Genomic DNA, 18,800 nt, shown 5'->3' with positions numbered 1-18,800 from the left:
CACTTCCTCCGGTCAATGGGACACGTCACCGTACGTCACCCCACCGGAAGTATTGGTCTGTGCCGGACAGACCTCATACTGGCCGTACAGTGTTGACAGTAAGAAGTCTCCCAACACCAGGTTAGGTATCAAATAAACCAGTTTATTTGATAGTAATCCCACAAGCTTTGGGAAACGGTGTTCCTTCGTCAGGTGTGTGGAAAGTTCTGATCAGGGAAGGGCATATAAGGTCACACACAGTTCACAGGATACTGATTAGAATGCGAGTCTTTGCAGCTAACCTGCTATTCAAGTCTTAAAGATGCAGACAATGTGAGTGGAGAAGGTATTAGCGTAGGTTAAAGAGATGTGTATTGTCTCCAGACAGGACAGTAAGTGAGGTTTTGCAAACCCAGGCAAGTCATGGGGGTTACAGATAGTGCGACGTGAACCCCAGATCCCGGTTGAGGCCGTCCTCATGTGTGTGGAACTTGGCTATCAGTCTCTGCTCAGCGACTCTGCGCTGTCATGTGAAGGCCACCTTGGAGAATGCTTACCCGCAGATCAGAGGCCGAATGCCCGTGACCGCTGAAGTGTTCGCCAACAGGAAGGGAACAGTCTTGCCTGGTGATTGTCGAGCGATGTTCATTCACCCGTTGTCATAGCGTCTGCATGGTCTCCCTAACGTACCATGCTTTGGGATATCCTTTCCTGCAGCGTATTAGTTAAACAACGTTGGCCGAGTTGCAAGACTACGTGCCTTGTACCTGGTGGATGGTGTTCTCACATGAGATGATGTCATCCATGTCGATGATCCGACATATCTTGCAGAGGTTCCTGTGGCAAGGTTGTGTGGTATTTTGGTCACTGTTCTCCTGAAGTCTAGGTAGTTTGCTACAAACAACAGTTTGTTTGAGGTTGTGCGGTTGTTTGAAGGCAAGAAGTAGAGGTGTGGGGATGGCCATGGCAAGATGTTCGTCTTCATCAATGACGTGTTGAAGACTCCAGAGATGTCGTAGCTTCTCTGCTCCGGTGTGTGTGACGTTTAACCCATATATTTAAAACATTTAAATTTAAACCCAAACATTTAACCCAACTGTGTGTGACTTTATATGCCCTTCTCTGATCAGAACCTTCCAGACACCTGACGAAGGAACACCGTTTCCGAAAGCTTGTGGGATTACTATTAAATAAACTGGTTGGACTCTAACCTGGTGTTGTGAGATTTCTTACTGTGTTTACCCCAGTCCAACGCCGGCATCTCTACATCATACAGTATTCCCCAGGGAGCCATTGATTTGATCAGTGCTGTACTGCAACTCAGCACTGCCCCCTGCTATTGCAATGCGCAGATCTACAAGTTAATTTACATTCAGTCACTGGATTGCTATCCCAACAAACTGTATTTTAATATAAATTATCATTTTAATTGACTTGTTTTGCCTAGCTTCTCATGAACTCTATAATAGTAATGTAATTACTATTTTAATCCCATAGGTGAAAAACAATTTTTTGTAATCCTGGTACATGATTTGACTCTTGAGATCTTCAGACTCCAGTCCCTTGATCACCAAGACTATTTCTACCACTGGAGTATTAACCATTTCCGTCTGTACCTCAGCTCATCTGTTGCCGAAACCCTTATTTCACTTATGTTCTTGTTACCCCTGGACTTGACTATTGCATGTATGTTGTAAATACTCAAAGTTAGGCAGCAAGTGTGAAGAGAGAAATAGAACTGGCAGACACGATTTTAGTTTTGGACCTGGGGCCTTGATGTCCAAGCCCCAACCCTGCACCGCATTGCTGCAAAACCTATTAGGTAGTTCTATTCTGTTCTAATGCCTGATGCAATTGTTTTCTGAACCATAACTTTTTATTTACAATTATCTTACAAGTTAAACGATATATTTGGTGAATTCCTCTTACGTAGTAAAGGTCAGAATTTTCAAGCACAGAGGTACTGCAGATGTGGAACTCTGAAGTAAAACAAAAAAAAAATCGCTGGAAATACTCAGCAGGTGGAGAGAAACAGGGATAACATTTGACCAGAAAATGTTAACTAAATTTCTCTCGACAGCTGCTGCCTGACCTGAGCATTTCCAGTTGTGATTTCAGAATTTTCAGCCAATTGTTCAGATCATTCTAAATCAGAATAAATCAAATTATTGATGCAAGATTTCAAGAAGGTCTCGCTTTTAATTCTGCTGTGTGCTTCTAAACTAGAAGAATCATAACCAAGTAAGCAATTTGTGCAGAGTTCTATTGTTAAAGTAGTAAAATTCATTTTAAAGCTCACCTAGCTATGGCTGGCCACAGGCATCTTGGAGCAAGCAGCACGAGTTGCATTTTCCACAACCTTTGGTTCCAATTCTTGTAGTGTCACAAATTACTGGAATCAACAGCAACGTGCCAGCAGCAATGTGGTAAACGACATGACCAAGAGCTCATCTCCTCACAGAGTCAGTAAACAAAGTGTGGAGAAAGGGAGGGCAGGGGGAGGTGGGGGGATGAGGGAATCATTTTACCTATCTGCTTGTCTCTCACACCTTCCAAAAGGTCATGAATGTGACCCAATCCATTACGTAAACCAGCCTCCCATCCATTGACTTTTCTACACTCCCACTATCTCAAAAGCATAATCGAACCCGTGCACCCTGGACATTCTCTCCTCCACCTTCTTCCATCGGGAAAAAGAGACAAAAGTCTGAGGTTACACACCGATTCAAGAACAGCTTCTTCCCTGCTGCTGTCAAACTTTTGAATGGACTTACTTCTCATTAAGTTGATCTTTCTCTACACATAGCTATGATTGTAATGCTGCATTTTGCACTCTCTCATTTCCTTTTCTGAGTGGGATGCTTTCTATATAGCACGCAAGAAACAATACATTTCACTGTATACTACTAATACATGTGACAGTTATAAATCAAACCAAATCTGCATCTGGATGGCCCTGGAGAAGAAGAATACAGTTTCCACCAGTACACATCAGTCCTTCCCTGATCAGTGAGCACTGCGACGACTGCATTATTGAGACTGCAGATGATATTCTGAATTGAATTACCTTTTTTAGTTTTTTTTAAGATCAATTTTTATTTTGTATGCGCTTCTTTATAAACTGGAGTGTTTTTGCTAGATTTGGTTCATCCTATTCTAATTCAGAGGCGAGAGAAATAGTAAATGATGGAGAAGGAAATTTGAGTTAGATGCAGGAAGGAAAAAGGGAAATAACAATTGGATTGGAAGGAAGGAAAGAGACAAATGAAAAACAAAAGAATTCAAAAAAATAATTTCACAAGCCACTTAGGACAATTTAATACTCATCAGAGTAAGACGCCAGTGTTGTTATCTTTGAGTTTCCGGGGTTGAGAGGCATGTCAGGACTATTAATCATCCATTTAACAAGAGCCTTACAACATGAAACAGCTGCTCTAACCCAAAATGGCAAGTTTGATTGCAGGGTGGTGCATTTCAAATTGTCCAGCAATTTATTGCAGTTCAACACTCGTGGCATATTTCTTCCTCAACACAAATTCCTGGGTTACCAATAATGGGATGCTTCATGAACTTCCTCTTATTTTGCCAGCAGGTCATTAAGTTCTTCACTCACTTTAACAACTTGTCTTCAGCACTATTCTTCCCAAACTCCAGTAATACCCTGTAGGGGCAACTCAGTCATCGAATCTTCTTCACTTCCCCAAATTTGAGAAATCTGGACCTCCACCAGCATAGTTTCCCGAAATATCAGCCCCACTGAAGTCAAAGCCAGGATGCTACATAGGAAGAAAGTGAAAGCCCATTAGAGTGTCTAAGTTTCTAAACGCTCACGATTTTCAAACAAGAACAATCTTCACAGTTTCCAACATGACCTCCAGAGACATCTCTTTTTGTCACAATGACAATGCTATCAGTTTCCAATTCATAAAAGGAGTTGAAAGGTTTCCCAGTTTTGGTGGGGTGAAGGGCCGGTTGGGGGTCAGATTCCAGGAGTTGAAAAGTGAAGCAAAATTTCAGCTTTGTGACCTCTTTCATTATTTGCTTTGCCATATTGTTGCTTTAAGCCTCATCCTCATTATCAAAGATTCCAGTTCCACAAAGTATATTTTGTGTCTCAAAGTTATTCCCTTCATGTTTCTGGAATACCACATCTGCAGAATGTGAGGCACACATCTACCTCACATCTTCCCATTCAATGTCTCACTACCTGACTGGAAGGGGCAGTCAAGTGATCAATTTTGACATCTTTGCCTTCAGAATAATTCTGCTTCCCAACAATAGCAAGTTTCACCTTGCCAACATTTTCTCCTCACCATGGCACTGTCAATTTACTGACAGAATAATGCATAACATAAGCTAATACATAGAAGAGGATATAGCAAGTAAAGTGGGAACACCACCTGTGGTATTTCAGTCATTCTTCACTTTTGAGTGTTGTCACTGTTAGTAGGCTATTGACCACAGCCACTCGGGTAATTTAAAGTTTTAATACTGTCAACACTTAGTATTGCAACCTACTCTCAAAAACAAAGGATAATTTCCATGTTTTATTGCATTTCCGGAAGAATTGACAAAGTGAAACCATGCTCCATGGATTAGGATGTATTGACAGAAAACAATGGGTGTAATAAGTGAAATTTTAAAATTACAAAAACAGTTTGTCTAATTATTAAGCTGCTCTCATTTCCAACTATTTTCTGAAACAAGTTGGAATGCCTTGTTGAAGTTGTACAAGGCATTGGTAAGGGCACATTTGGAATACTGTGTGCAATTCTGTTCACCCTATTATTAAACTAGAAAGAAAAGATTTATTCGGATGCTACCGGGACTTGATGGATTGAGTTATAAGGAGAGGCTGGATAGACTGGGACTTTCTTCTCTGGAGCGTAGGAGGCTGAGGGGTGACCTTATAGACGTCTATAAAATAATGAGGGGCACAGATCAGCTAGATAGTCAATATCTTTTCCCAAAGATAGATAAATCTAAAACTAGAGGGCAGAGGTTTAAGATGAGAGGGGAGAGATACAAAAGTGTCCAGAGGAACAATTTTTTCACACAGGTGTGAGAGGCTGGAACAAGCTGCCAGAGGTTATAGTACAGGCAGGTACAATTTTGTCTTTTAAAAAGCATTTAGATAGTTACAAGAGTACAATGGGTATAGAGGGATATGGGCCAAACGTGGGCAATTGAGATTGGCTAAGGGACTTTAAAAAAAAGGGCAGCATGGATAAGTTGAGCCGAAGGGCCAGTTTCCAAGCTACAAACCTCTATGACTCTAAGTTTAGCTCTTCAGCCATCAGAAACTTTTGTCGTTAGTATCTTCTGTTACTAGCATACTGCTTTACATCAGATTGCCTTAAATGCCTAAACAATGGAACAGATCCAGTTGTAATGTGATGATTACCCAACCAAAGAGCTTTATTTTAAAAGGTACTGAAGCATTCAATTCTTCTGTGTTTGATTATGTGAGTCTGTTTACTATCGACTTTCACTGTACTTGGTTGATTAAGCCTGGGTGTGGACTCAGGGTAAACAAAGATGCAGAGGCAGACTTACAATGAAACACATCCTGTTTAGGCTCCTGTGGTGGAGAGCAAATGCTGGCCAGTGGCTATGTGGCACAAATTAGAGCCCAAGAGCTCTGAGTTTGCTGATAGGCTCAGCAGCAACCAGTGCAGTGTAATAGTGGGTTCTGACTGGTGGAGACTGCTTAGGTGGGGCTTCTGCTGTGCAATCCTGGCCTATCCATGTTGCTAATTCACCGCTTTCCAGAGCAGATCAATGACTTCTACCCAGCCGAGCCTAGTCTGAGCCTTTACCGGGGCCCAGGCTTTGTCGCATGTGTGGAGCCTCGAGGCCCAAGAGGTACTCTTGCTTTGTCATTTGTGAATTATTTTTGCAGCTTGCATCGTGGATTTGAATTTGAATTTGAATTCGAATTCATCAGTTACATGCTTATTTTCATAAGTTACAAAGCACTGGAGCAGTGAGCAGCAACTTTGTGTAAGTTTAAAGTTTGTTTATTTGTGTCATTAACGCTGCAATGAAGTTACTGTGAAAATCCCCTAGTCGTCACATTCCAGAGGCTGTCCAGGTACACTGTGGAAGAATTTAGCATGGCCAACGCATCTAACCAGCATGTCTTTCGGACTGTGGGATGAAACCGGAGGAAACCCATGCAGACATGAGGAGAGTGCGCAGACACCGCACAGACAGTGACTCAAGCCAGGAACTAAACCCGGGTCCCTGGTGCTGTGAGGCAGCAGTGCTAACCTCTGTGCCACCATGCCACCCATACTTGTACTTTTTTGGGTTCCTGTGGTTTGCATTATGGATTTGAACTCATCAATTGCAGGTTTGTTTTCAGAACTTAAAAACCAGTGAAGCAGCGATGCGTGTACCTGTCCGTATTTTTTGGCTGACACTGTGCGGGCTGAAAGTAGGCATGGTCAGGACAATTACGTCATTTGGGGGTGCAGCTTGATGTCATTTCAGGCAGGGCTGGTCATCACTGGTGAGCGGGTTTCATGCCATTGGGTTTGGAGTGATATGTCACCAGCAGGAAGGGGTGCAGTGCCAACATGTGGAGGCCCAACACAGAGGCAGAGTGTGAGGCCCCTAAAAGTCTAAGTCCGCCTCTGCAAAACTGTAAAATAGCTGGAAGCTAAACCTAGAGATGTGAGATAGATATTTCTAAGCACTGTGGACATAGCATGTTACAATCATAGAAACTCGAGTCATCTTTGCATATATTCAAGGTACAAATATACATCATGTACCACTACTTACCTCCCTTTGGAATCTTTCCAGTGTAAGTTTCTTCTGCATTTCATCTTTCAGCAAGGGGTCAGCATTATACTGCCCTTCCAGCAATGAAGGCCAGCAATTCCCAGCTTCTCGGTTGCTTTTCCTCAGAATAATACACACCTGTTTCTTATCCTCTGTCAGAAAACACGTTTTTTTTGGAGATGGAAGAAAATAATAGTTGAAAATTATATTTTTAAATTCCCTTATTTCTTTTGTCCTTCAAAAAATATTTTGCCTAAAGACAGACTGGAGAGGTAGCCCAGTTCTCATATTGAAAGGCCAAAACCAGAAAAAGGCATTAAAAAAAACTCTACTTGTGAAGATAGCATCTTAAGACTGTTCCCTACCTAGTGTCCAGGTTCCTTCATCAGAGATGGTAGAATCATAGAGTTTGCCCTGAAAATCAAATGAGATTCACCCTATGACAATACAGCGTGCCGCACAAAATTACTTAATTTCCTAGAATTTCTTTATTTTTAATTTTATATCTGTGTAATTTTAACTCGATGACAGCAGTTCAAGTCCTAGTCTGGGACTTTAACACATAATCCACATTTCAATGAAGTATTTGAATTTGCTGCATTGACAGAGGTGCTATCAGTGATAACACTTTACATAAGAACATAAGAACATAAGAAATAGGAGCAGGAGTAGGCCATCTAGCCCTTCGAGCCTGCCCCGCCATTCAATAAGATCATGGCTGATCTGTTGTGGCTCAGTTCCACTTTCCCGCCCTCTCCCCATAACCCTTAATCCCCTCTCTTATCAAGAACCCATCAACCCGCTTCTTAAAAATATTTAGCGAGGCAGCCTCCACCACTTCAACGGGCAGAGAATTCCAGAGATTCACCACCCTTTGAGTGAAGAAGTTCCTCCTCAACTCCGTTCTAAACCGCCTCCCCTTTATCTTGAGGCTGTGCCCCCTAGTCCTACTGTCTTTTTTGAGCGGGAAGAGTCTCTCCACCTCTATCCCATCCATCCCATTCATCATCTTATACGTCTCAATGAGATCTCCCCTCATTCTTCTAAACTCTAACGAGTACAAGCCTAGTTTATTCAGCCTCTCCTCATAGCTCAATCCCCTCAACTCCGGTATCAGCCTAGTAAACCTCCTCTGCACTCCCTCCAGGGCCAAAATATCCTTGCGCAGGTGCGGCGCCCAAAACTGCACACAGTACTCCAGCTGCGGCCTCACCAATGCCCTATACAGCTGCAGCAAGACCTCCCTACTTTTATATTCAATCCCCCTCGCTATGAAGGCCAGCATCCCATTCGCCCTCCCGACCACCTGCTGCACCTGCAAGCTGCACCTTACAACCAGTTATGAAACATTTTGAGATGTTCAGAACATGAAACACTTTGTGATTGCCTTTTCTTTCCTTTATGTGCACATAGAATAGCACTCTATATAGTTTACATGCAAGCAGCATAACAATCCATACTGTGTACTTATTCCAACACTTATTTTAAAGGATTACTCGATTTTTTGATACACCATAGAATTGTAGAATACCTACAGTGCAGAAGGAGGCCATTGTGCCCATCGAGCCTGCGTCAACAACCATCCCAAACAGGCCCTAGCCCCGTACCCCTATGTAGTTATCCTGCTAATCCTCTGGCACTAAGGGGCAACTCAGAATGTCCAATCAAGCTAACCGGCACATCTTTGGACTGCAGGAGGAAAACGGAACACCCAGAGGAAAGGCAGGCATGGGAAGAATGTGCAAGCTCTGTACAGACAGTCACCCAAGGCTGGAATTGAACCCTGGTCCCTGATGCTGTGAGGCACCAATGCAAACTACAGTGCCACCATGCCACCCAAAGTCTAATCATACAAGGAATCTAACTCAATATTCAACCTGTGTGGTTGCCATCTTTTACCAAGACTAAAACAGAACAGAGTTCAGGATCATTGCCAGAGTTAGAATGAAAATTTTTGTGAACAATTGATGCTTCTCAAAATGAGGTGAGAGGTGGGAAAAAAAAATTAGTATTTTAAAGTAACAACATATGTTTGGAAATACAAAGCATGCATGCCAGAATCTGTAGAGAAAAACACTTCTTTTTTTAGAACTTAGTTCTTGTTATCCTGTTTAAATATCAGGTCGTCAATTTAAAGCCTCACATATCACCCCACATATACATCTCATCTCCATATTAAGAGCAGGGAGCTATTATGTCAGACCTATTATTCAAAACGTGAGATAACAAATCGATTTAAACTGACACAAACGTGTTCATTTAAAAATGAAATGCATCAACTAGGTTAGATTTTCAAACCAAAAAAAAGCGAAAAGGTGGCACAGTGGTTAGCACTGCTGCCTCACAGTACCAGGGCTCTGGGTTCGATTCCTGGGTTGGCTCACTGTCTGTGCACAGTCTGCATAATCTCCCCTTGTCTACATGGGTTTCCTCCGGATAGTCCAGTTTCATCCCACAGTCCAAAAGACATACTAGTCAAGTGCTTGGTCGTGCTAAATTCTTCCTCAGTGCCCGAGCAGGTGCCGGTGTGTTGGGACTAGAGGAGGCTGGGCGAATGGGCCAGGAAATGGCAGATGGAATTTAATGTTGGCAAGTGCGAGGTGGTCCACTTTGGTAGGAATAATGGTAGGAAGGATTATTACTTACGGTGCAGAGGGACCTCGGGGTCCTTGTGCATGAGTCGCAAAAACCCAGCTTGCAGGTGCAGCAGGTGGTCAGGAAGGTGAATGGGATGCTGGCCTTCATCGCGAGGGGGATTGAATATAAAAGTAGGGAAGTCTTGCTCCAGCTGTATAGGGCGTTGGTGAGGCCGCAGCTAGAGTACTGTGTGCAGTTTTGGGCGCTGTACTTACGCAAGGATATTTTGGCCTTGGAGGGAGTGCAGAGGAGGTTTACTAGGCTGATGCCGGAGTTGAGGGGGTTGAGCTATGAGGAGAGGCTGAATAAATCAGGCTTGTACTCGTTAGAGTTTAGAAGAATGAGGGGAGATCTCATTGAGACGTATAAGATGATGAATGGGATGGATAAGATAGAGGTGGAGAGACTCTTCCCGCTCAGAAAGGATAGTAGGACTAGGGGGCACAGCCTCAAGATAAAGGGGGGGCGGTTTAGAACGGAGTTGAGGAGGAACTTCTTCACTCAAAGGGTGGTGAATCTCTGGAATTCTCTGCCCGTTGAAGTGGTGGAGGCTACCTCGCTAAATATTTTTAAGACGCGGGTTGATGGGTTTTTGATAAGAGAGGGGATTAAGGGTTATGGGGAGAGGGCGGGAATGTGGAACTGAGCCACGACAGATCAGCCATGATCTTATTGTATGGCGGGGCAGGCTCGAAGGGCTAGTTGGCCTACTCCTGCTCCTATTTCTTATGTTCTTATTTTCACAACAACTTCATTGCAGTGTTAATGTAAACCTACTTGTGACATTAATAAAATTGAAGTATAAGGAGAAGTAAAGATCTGTTTACCTTCAGTATTTCTTTCCCCTTGACGAACAACACTATGTCTTTACTCCCCAGGCTACATTTGATTTCTTTTGCAGATGTTCCAACTGGAACCTGGACATCAATGAAAACTTCTTCCATGGTCTGATACCATTCACCCCATGGGGTCTTGCAGCGCACGGTACCACTCCTTTCATCAAAATGAACCGACATGACTTAAAGTAAAAACAGATTTAAAATGTTGCAAACAAGGAGATAATTATGTGGCATTATGACAAATGCTAAAAGATCTGGTAATGTCAATATAAAATTATACAGAAACTACATACAGCGATTACGTAACTTTACAAACAAAATGTGTCAAACTTTAGAACAACTCTCTCTTGATATATTCAACATTAAACAAATTTATAACATGTGGATCAATCCTTTACCAATTTTTATCAAAGGATTAAAATCATGTCAAACATGATTCGTTATACTGTACAATCATTCTGTTAGTAGTTATTAGCTTCAAAAATTGACTGTTGGTGTTAGGGTGATTAGTGAGGTGAATGAATGGGATGAGCCTGAATGAATGAATGGGTGGGATTGTTGTCCGTGCAGTGTCAATAGGCCGATTGGCCTTCTTCTATACTTCAAGAATCCTATGATCTTCCACTCTGCTATTGCTCATCACCACTGGACACATAATTCTGAGAGTTGTGCCCCCCATTGCCAGCTATTGCCTTACGCTCAGCAGCACTCATAATGATGTCTGAGATCCTTCCTCTTTTGTCCCCATTATGCTAAAGGGGGTTGCTGCTTCCTGACCAAATGCATACAAACCATTCTCCCTGCAACCTCCAGACAACTGATGGCATCTGTGTACCAATGCCTGAGTGGCCCTTTTAGCAATGCTCCCTTTTGTAGACTCAGAGTTTTACAGCATGGAAAGAGGCCCTTTGGCCCATCGTATCTGTGCCAGCCACCAAGCAGCTATCTATTCCAAGCCTACCTAAGTTGATGATACAGTCATGACTGCCACTGTACTGTGTTGCCACCTACCGGCACCTGATCAGTCCTTGATCCGGCAGGTAATTTGTGCACCCTCAACAAATTCAAAAACGGACAGTGAGCTTGCTGTCAAGATTAATTGGCCTCATTCCCAAAATTGGTCGGTTGTCATGTCCCACCTTCTTCTGTCAAGAGGGAAATTGTTGGTGGGAGGAATGGCACCATGAAATCAAGATGTGGATATGCCGGCATTGGACTGGGGTAAATACAGTAAAAAGTCTGACAACACCAGGTTTAAGTCCAACCCTGTCAGACTTTTTACCATGAGACCAACACATTAACTCCAGATACTAATTTTTCCACCCAACAAGACTCCAGCTAACATTCCTGCCCCTTCTTTATCACACCATATCACCACCCCACTCAAAAAACAAATGGAAGGCAAAAAAAAAGTTAAGAACACTGGCCAAATTTAGCAAAATTCCTTTCTGGCCAACCTAGAAAATTGAAATTGGTCCATGAGACAACCCTGCTGGACCTGAATTCAAGCAGTGTTTACCTGTAGTAATGTTAATTAATTAGCATTATTCAATCTTAATCTGGTGAACTTCAAAATCTGGTCAAATGCACCATCTCCAAGTTCTTCTCTGATTAATAAATCAATTCACAACTTCTCCTAATGAATTAATCTCTCAGTTCAAGTGTCACACTCTCCCCAACTTGGATCCAGGCGTTGTGATGGCTGGCCAGGACTGAGTGGCTTTACGACACTGTCACAAAATCTCCCTCTCAGAACACTCACTTGTACAGAAAGCTGTGATAAACCAGATTGATGGTCAACCCAGTAAACAGTAACTACTAGAACTGAAATGTTTTTGTCCAGATGAGGACTTCTTACCGGTGAGCTCGGAGGGAGGGGAATGGGCAGAGAGGGACGGAGGTGGAACGGGAGAGAATGTGGTGCAGTCCTGGGGGGGGAAGGGGCGGGGGGGGGTGGTAGGAACGGTTCGCGGGGTGTTCTGGGATTTGTAGGCGCGGACTTTGAGCCGGGCCGCCTGGTGAAGGGTTAAGGCCCGGGTGAGAAAACTACAGCTCCCGGCATGCCGCTCGGCGACGCCGCGCAGGCGCTTTCGGCAGCGCCGAGTGGACAAGCGAGAGAAGCCGGGCATCTGGCGCACGCTTCGACATGTCGGTGAGTGGCAGCCGGCTGGAGTCGCAGCCCCAAGACATTGTGTCTTGGCTGCTGTGACAGCTCTTCTCCATTATTATAAGGAGGCCTGTGTGTGAGGGTGAGGGTGAGGGTGAGGGTGAGGGGGGGTTTGTGCCAGGCGGTTGTTAAGGAGTGAGTGAGAATCCCCACTCCTCACTCTGTCTGACAGGCCGCTGGGGGGGGGTGGGGGGAGTTTGCGTTGACATGTCGCCAGGCCCTACAGGAGGAGCATTCCCTGTGATTTGGGGAGGGGTAGGAGGGGGGATCCACATGGTATCAGCCGCAGCGGCTCAGGCCTCTTCTTCCCCCACTCCCTCCCCTCCCCGGTTAGCAGCTTGTGGGATGAAGAGACAAGTTATAGCTCATGAACAAAAGGGTTAAAAGCACTGTGGATATAAAATTGGGTGAATAATAGAAGTCATGATGTGGAGATACTGGCGTTGGACTGGGGTAAACACAGTCAGAAGTCGCACAACACCAGGTTAAAGCCCAGCGGGTTTATTTGGTAGCAAAAGCCACTAGCTTTCGGAGCGCTGCCCTTTAGTCAAGTAAGTGGCAACTCATCTGATGAAGGGGCAGCACTCCGAAAGCTAGTGGCTTTTCCTACCAAATAAACTTGTTGGACTTTAACCTTGTGTTGTGAGACTTCTAACTGAATAATAGGAAGCAGGGAGTAATGGTCAGTGCAAAAACAGAAAATGCTGGAAAATCTCAGCAAGTCTGATAGCATCTGTGGAGAGAGAATAGAGCTAACGTTTCAAGTCAGGGTGATCTTTCGTCACAGTAATGGTCAGTTGATATTTTTCAGGTTGCACGCAGGTTTCCAGCAAAGTTCTCCAGGGCTTAGTGTTGGGACCCTTGCTTTTCATGGTAAATATGAATAATTGCAAAGATCTTAATGTACAGTGAAAAAATTCAAAGTTTGTGGATGGCATAAAACTTAGAAACTGTGAGCAGAACAGTGTAGAACTTCAAAAGCACCTTAACAAGTTGGTGGGGTGGACAGATAGGTTTGGTTTGATTTGATTTATTATTGTCACGTATTGAAATGCAGTGAAAAGTATTGTTTCTTGCTTGCTATACAGACACACTATATTGTTCATAGAATACATAGGAGTGAAGGAAATGAGAGGATGCAGAATGTAGAATTGGTGGCAGATGGAGTTCGGTGTGGAGAACTGTGAGGTGATGCATTTTGATAGGTAGAACGTGGTCAGTCATTATAACAAAGGAATGCAATGCTAAAAGTAGTGCAGGAGCAGAGGACCTAGGTGTATACGTGTATAGATAATTGAAGGTAGCAGGACAGTGGAAAGTAGTTAAAGCATACAGTCTTCTGAGTTTTATTTATTAATGGGGCATAGAGTATAACAACAAAGAGATATACTGAATTTATACAAGACACTAGTTAGCCCTCAGCTGGAGAATTGTGTACAGTTCTTGATATCACATTATAGGAAGGATGTGAACACATTGGAGGAAGTGCAGAGGAGATTTACAATAGGAAAAACTTCAGTTATGTGGATAGATTGCAGAAATTGTTCCCCTTGGAGAGAAGAACACTATGAGTAGATTTGATACAGGTGTTCAAAGTTATGAGGGGGCTAGACAGAGCAGATGGGGAGAAACTGTTCCCACTTGTAAGAAGATCAAAAATGAGATGGCATTAATTTCCATTTGCAAAAGAAGCAAACGTGATATGAGGAACATCTTTTTCACGCAACAAGTGTTTTGGGTCTGTTATACATTGCCCGGAGTTTTAGTGGAGGCACATTCAATCGGGGCATTCAAGAGTGCATTGGGTGATTATTTAAAAAGAAACATTTTATGGGGTACAGGAAAAGGCATGAGAATGACACTAAATTACAATGCTCAGTTGGCAAGCTGGTGCAGGCACGATTGGCCAAATGGCCTCCTCCTGCACTCTCTTGATTCTATGAAATCTCACACCAGAAACTTCAGCACAGAAATCTAGGTTGACCATCCAGTGTGCTGCTGAGGGAATGCTGTGCTGTCAGATGAAAAGTTAAACTGCTCATCTGATCTCTTGGGCACATGTAAAAGCACTTGATATTCTGAAGAAGAACAGGAGAATTATCTGCCCCTTCCCAGCTCTTGTTTATCTGTCATGAAAACAGATCACATTGCTGTTGTGGGAGCTTGCTGTGCAAAAGGTTGACGTGATGACTCCCACATTGAAACAGGCATTGTGCTCTGAAAGTACTTTATTAGCTGTAGAATGCTTTGGATTGTCCTGAGGCGGTGAAATGCACTATATAAATTCTAATTCTTTTAAACCATTTGTGAAAGCTCTCACTGTGTATTACCCTGCACTGCTGCCCATCTCCTGGTAGACAACTCCAGAGCGCTTGGAATAGAGGCCTGACTTTCATTATCCCCCTTTTCTATATAAAAGAAAGAAAATATGACATTTTTAGTCATTTGTCATTCTGGCTCAGTTGATTCCACTAGTACAACATTGTAAGTTCAATTTCAGGAGTTGAGCATGTATTCTAGGCTTTTCTTCAGTGTAGTAATGATGGAGCATTGTTAGAGGTGCTGATCCTTACTGAGATGTTTTGCAGTTGAACACTAAAGGTCTGATGGCACTTTAATCAAAAGCAGGGGAGCTTTTTGTGTCCTGGCCAGCATTGCTCTTTCACGTCACTCAATGAAGGTTAATGGGTTATTCAGTTAATTGACATTTGTAGGAACATTTTGCATCACAGTAGCAGTGTTTGCTTATCTGACTGCGCTTTCAACTAATATCTGACAAATAAAGCAGCTTACAACATAGGAACATAGGAGCAAGAGTAGGCCATCTCAGCTGTACTTTCTTGTCTGCCCCCATAAGTCTTGACTCCCTTGCTTAACAAAAATCTGTCTAGCTCACTTTGGATAAATTCAAAAACTCAGTCTCCACTATGTTTTAGAGAAGAAAATTCCACAAATCCTATGACCTCATCTCAGTTTAAAAATGAAGGACAGTGTCCCCTAGTTTTAGTCTCTCCAGAAGACGAAACATCCTCTGGGTATCCACCCTATCAAGTGCCCTCAGGATCTTATAGGTTTCAATAAGATCACTGTCATTCTTCTAAGCTCCAATGGGTGTGACTTAACCAGTTCAACTGTTGATCATATGACAGCCCCTTCATCCCAGGAGTAAGTCCAGTTAACTTTCTCTGAACTGCTTTCTCTTGTCTCTGCTGTCCAATTATGTAACGCATACAATTACTTTCAAGTGGAATAATTAATACAGTAATACAGCAAACACTAAGGTAAGTGTTGAAGTGCCATGATTAAGTGTCTAATACCTTAATTTGGTGTTGGAACTATCACTGTGAAACAATTCTGTAACAGGCTTTGAGAATTAGCTGGGAAGAGAGGATACACAGAAAGTGGTGATTGTAATGTGGGGAGACACAAAAACAATGCCTGGTCATATGGTGTTGCACCTCCCAAGTGAATTTGCTTCATGATATTATTATCCTGTGCAAAAATTTAACTGAATGAAATTTATATAATGTTTTTCATAATCTCAGGAAAGCTCAAAGCTCTTCATAGCAACTAAAGTATTTTTGAAATGTTATTGCTGTCACAGATTAATGGAGCAGTCTGTTTGCATTCAGCAAGACTCCACAGATACAGCAGTGAGATAAATTACCAAATAGCCTCAATCAGAACATTTTTTCTAATATATTATTGTTTTCCTCTCATCAGGTATTCTTGAGAAGTGTTTTGATGAGTGCAAGAGGAAAAGCTTCAACATTTATATAGTTCAGCAATACTTAACATTAGTAGTGCCACTGTGGGCGGCACGTGGCACAATAGTTAGCGCTGTTGCCTCACAGCTCCAGTGACCTGGGTTTGATTCCCGGCTTGAGTCACTGTATGGAGTTTGCACATTCTCCTTGTGTCTGCATAGGTTTCCTCCCACAGTCCAAACATGTGTGGGTTAGGTTGATTGGCCATGTTAAATTGCAATCTAGGATGCGTAGGTTAGAGGGATTAGCAAGTAAATATGTGGGGTTATGGGAAAGAGCCTGGGTTGGATTGTTGTCAGTGCAAATTTGATGGATTCTATGTTTAGATGAGGGATAAATGTGAGCCAAAACATCAGGAGAATCATTTTGCTGCTTCTCGAGTAGTGCTGTAGTTTTTTTTAATGTCCATCTTACAAGATAGGGCCTTGTTGAGAAATCCGTTGTCTTGATAATTTGGAAAGCTAATTATATTTAATATCTTTTAAATTTTCACCTCTACAGGAACGCAAGGGGACAGCTAAGGTTGATTATCTGAAGAGTATTGAAAAGGACATCTGCAAAAAATGGGAAGAAAATAAGTTGTTTGAAATAAATGCTGTTGAGCCAGGGACTGCAGACAGTAGGTAAGCTAATACTGACATGAGTATTTGCTCTAGCCACTTAACTAGGTTTAGTTGTTTTTTGATTTTGGATTAAGGATTTTTTAAAAATGTATTGGCGGGTAAAAGTAATACCAATCTAATTTTTGATTGTCATTTCATTCAGATTCACACAGATCTGTTTGCCTTTAAATTAATTTTTGTGTTATGGGCTTCACTGGTAAGACTGACATTTATTGTCCATCCTTAGTTGGCCATGGAAGAAGATGCTTGTGCCCATAGAAGTTTTTCTTTAATGATTCACTCACGTGATGGGGGATTCACTAGCTAGGTCAGCCCATCTCTAAGGTGGTGGTGAACTGCCTTCTTAATCGCTGCTGTCCATGTGCTGCAGGTACACCTACAGTGCTGCTAAGGAGGGAGGGTCCTTGGATTTTGACTCAGCCAAGTCAAGGAACAGTGATGTATTTCCAAGACTGGATCGCCAGTAGTTTGGATGGGAACTTCCAGATTGTGGTGTTCCCAGGTATCTGTTGCCGAAGTGATCATGGGTTTGGGAGGTGCTGTCTAAGGAGCCTTGGTGTGTTCCTGCTGTGCATTTTGGACAGACTGCTTCGACTGTGCATCAGTGGTGGAAGGAGTGAATATGTATGTAAAGACTGCCAATCAAGCAGGCTGCTTTGTTCTGGATAGTGTTGTGTTTGGAGTGTTCTTAGAGCTGCACTCATCGAGGCAAGTGTACAGTATTTCAACACATTCCTGACTTGTGCCTTGTACATTGTAAATAGACCTTGGAGTGACAGGAGGTGAGTTACTCACCACAAGGTTCCTAGCCTCTGACCTGTTCTTGTAGCCACTGTATTTATATGGCTAGTTCAGTTCAGTTTCTTCTCAGTGGTCAGCTCCAGGATGATGATGGTGAAGAATTCAGTGATGGTAATGTCATGGGACAATGATTAGATTTTCTCTTGTTGGAGATGGTCATTGCCTGGCACTTATACAACATGAATGTTACTTGCTACTTGCCATCTTGGATATCGTCCCGGTCTTGTTGCCATGACATTTACGTGACTGGTCCAGTTGAGCTTCTAGTCATTGATGAGCCCAGTATGTTGACGGCATGGGATTCTATGATGGTAACTTCATTGATTGTTATGTTTCAGCACTCTGAGAAATGATGATTTTTAAAGCTGGAGTTTAAAATAAGAACAGGCTCAACCAATTGCAATTTCCACTGCCACTAATTTTCCAGCAGTGTGCATGTGTTAAAAATGTGCAAAGCCTTCTCGCTTCCGAGACTTTCCCTAATGAAGACGCTGAGTGCAGGTTGTGCAAACTGTCTTAATTTGAAACAAAATCACAATACTATCTATTAGAGGTGTGTCACATTCATATCTTAAAAGTACTTAAACTGACATTCTCCACTCTGTGAACCATCCAGATTGTATGATACTGCCGTACTGCCCAAAAAGGATACTATTGATAGTTTTTTATGCAATGCAGAAGCACTGTACCCAGCATCTTTTATTTTGTGTCATGAACTAAATTCTGGAAAGGTTATCAGCTGTGCTGCCTGACAAAATACATTCCAACCATGCTGAAGAGAATTGGAAATAATAGCATACACTACAAATAATGTAGAGGCATCATTTCTTCCATTCAGTGGAGCAAATACTTTGGAAAACTTGGCTGAGGATTTTGTTTGAAAAAGCTGCAGACATTTAAATCTTAATGACTCTATCTAGCCAAATGATGCCAGATCAACACAAGATACTTTCTGAGGAAGAGCTAAGAAAAAAAGAATGAGCAAGCATGTATCTTGGTTGAGGAGGTCCTCAAAGTGCAGTTGATGCAGTGGTACAGTGGTTGGCACTGCTGCCTCACAGCGCCAGGAACCTGGGTTTGATTCCTGGCCTCGGGTCACTGTGTGTGTGGAGTTTGCACATTCCCCCATGTCTGCATGTGTTTCCTCTGAGTGCTTCAGTTTCCTCCCACAGACCACAAAGATGTGCAGATTAGGTTG

At 42.7% G+C, this 18,800-nt stretch overlaps 2 protein-coding genes across 4 annotated transcripts in view; one reads left to right on the top strand and one right to left on the bottom strand.

Moving 5' to 3' along the window:
* Positions 1-3,269: 3,269 nt before the first annotated feature.
* On the bottom strand, positions 3,270-12,174 carry nudcd2 (NudC domain containing 2). Of its 3 annotated transcripts, none has more exons than XM_080201060.1 (5): positions 12,103-12,174; positions 10,233-10,423; positions 7,134-7,182; positions 6,769-6,920; positions 3,270-3,755 (listed from the first exon to the last, which is right to left on the bottom strand). In XM_080201060.1, exons 2-5 carry the CDS (start codon positions 10,419-10,421, stop codon positions 3,672-3,674), a joined length of 474 nt encoding a protein of 157 aa, XP_080057186.1. In that variant the 5' UTR covers positions 10,422-10,423; positions 12,103-12,174; the 3' UTR covers positions 3,270-3,671. The 3 variants fall into 3 exon arrangements, with proteins under 3 accessions (XP_080057186.1, XP_080057187.1, XP_080057188.1); XM_080201061.1 differs by lacking the exon at positions 12,103-12,174 and adding an exon at positions 11,764-12,074; XM_080201062.1 differs by lacking the exon at positions 12,103-12,174 and adding an exon at positions 11,764-12,073 and having other exon boundaries at positions 10,233-10,398.
* Positions 12,175-12,334: 160 nt separating this feature from the next.
* Positions 12,335-18,800, top strand: part of lars1b (leucyl-tRNA synthetase 1b) — a 50,530-nt gene continuing 44,064 nt past the window's right edge. The window contains exons 1-2 of the mRNA XM_080201342.1: positions 12,335-12,396; positions 16,680-16,801. Coding sequence (XP_080057468.1) covers positions 12,391-12,396; positions 16,680-16,801 — 128 coding nt within the window. The 5' untranslated portion in view covers positions 12,335-12,390. The remainder of the gene's footprint in view (positions 12,397-16,679; positions 16,802-18,800) is intronic.

This window comes from Carcharhinus amblyrhynchos, chromosome 13, assembly GCF_965287045.1.
Source record: "Carcharhinus amblyrhynchos chromosome 13, sCarAmb.v2.hapA, whole genome shotgun sequence".
In the NCBI taxonomy this organism is placed as follows: domain Eukaryota; kingdom Metazoa; phylum Chordata; class Chondrichthyes; order Carcharhiniformes; family Carcharhinidae; genus Carcharhinus; species Carcharhinus amblyrhynchos.
This window is presented reverse-complemented; position numbering and strand designations above follow the sequence as displayed.

Excerpts from the sequence above, each read along its gene's own strand:
- nudcd2 (XM_080201060.1), bottom strand. The coding sequence starts at position 10,421 with ATGTCGGTTCATTTTGATGAAAGGAGTGGTACCGTGCGCTGCAAGACC. Across the intron at positions 7,183-10,232 it reads AGGGGAAAGAAATACTGAAG|GGCAAACTCTATGATTCTAC; the intron begins GTAAACAGATCT and ends TTTGATTTTCAG. Across the intron at positions 3,756-6,768 it reads TGGAAAGATTCCAAAGGGAG|CATCCTGGCTTTGACTTCAG; the intron begins GTAAGTAGTGGT and ends CTTCCTATGTAG.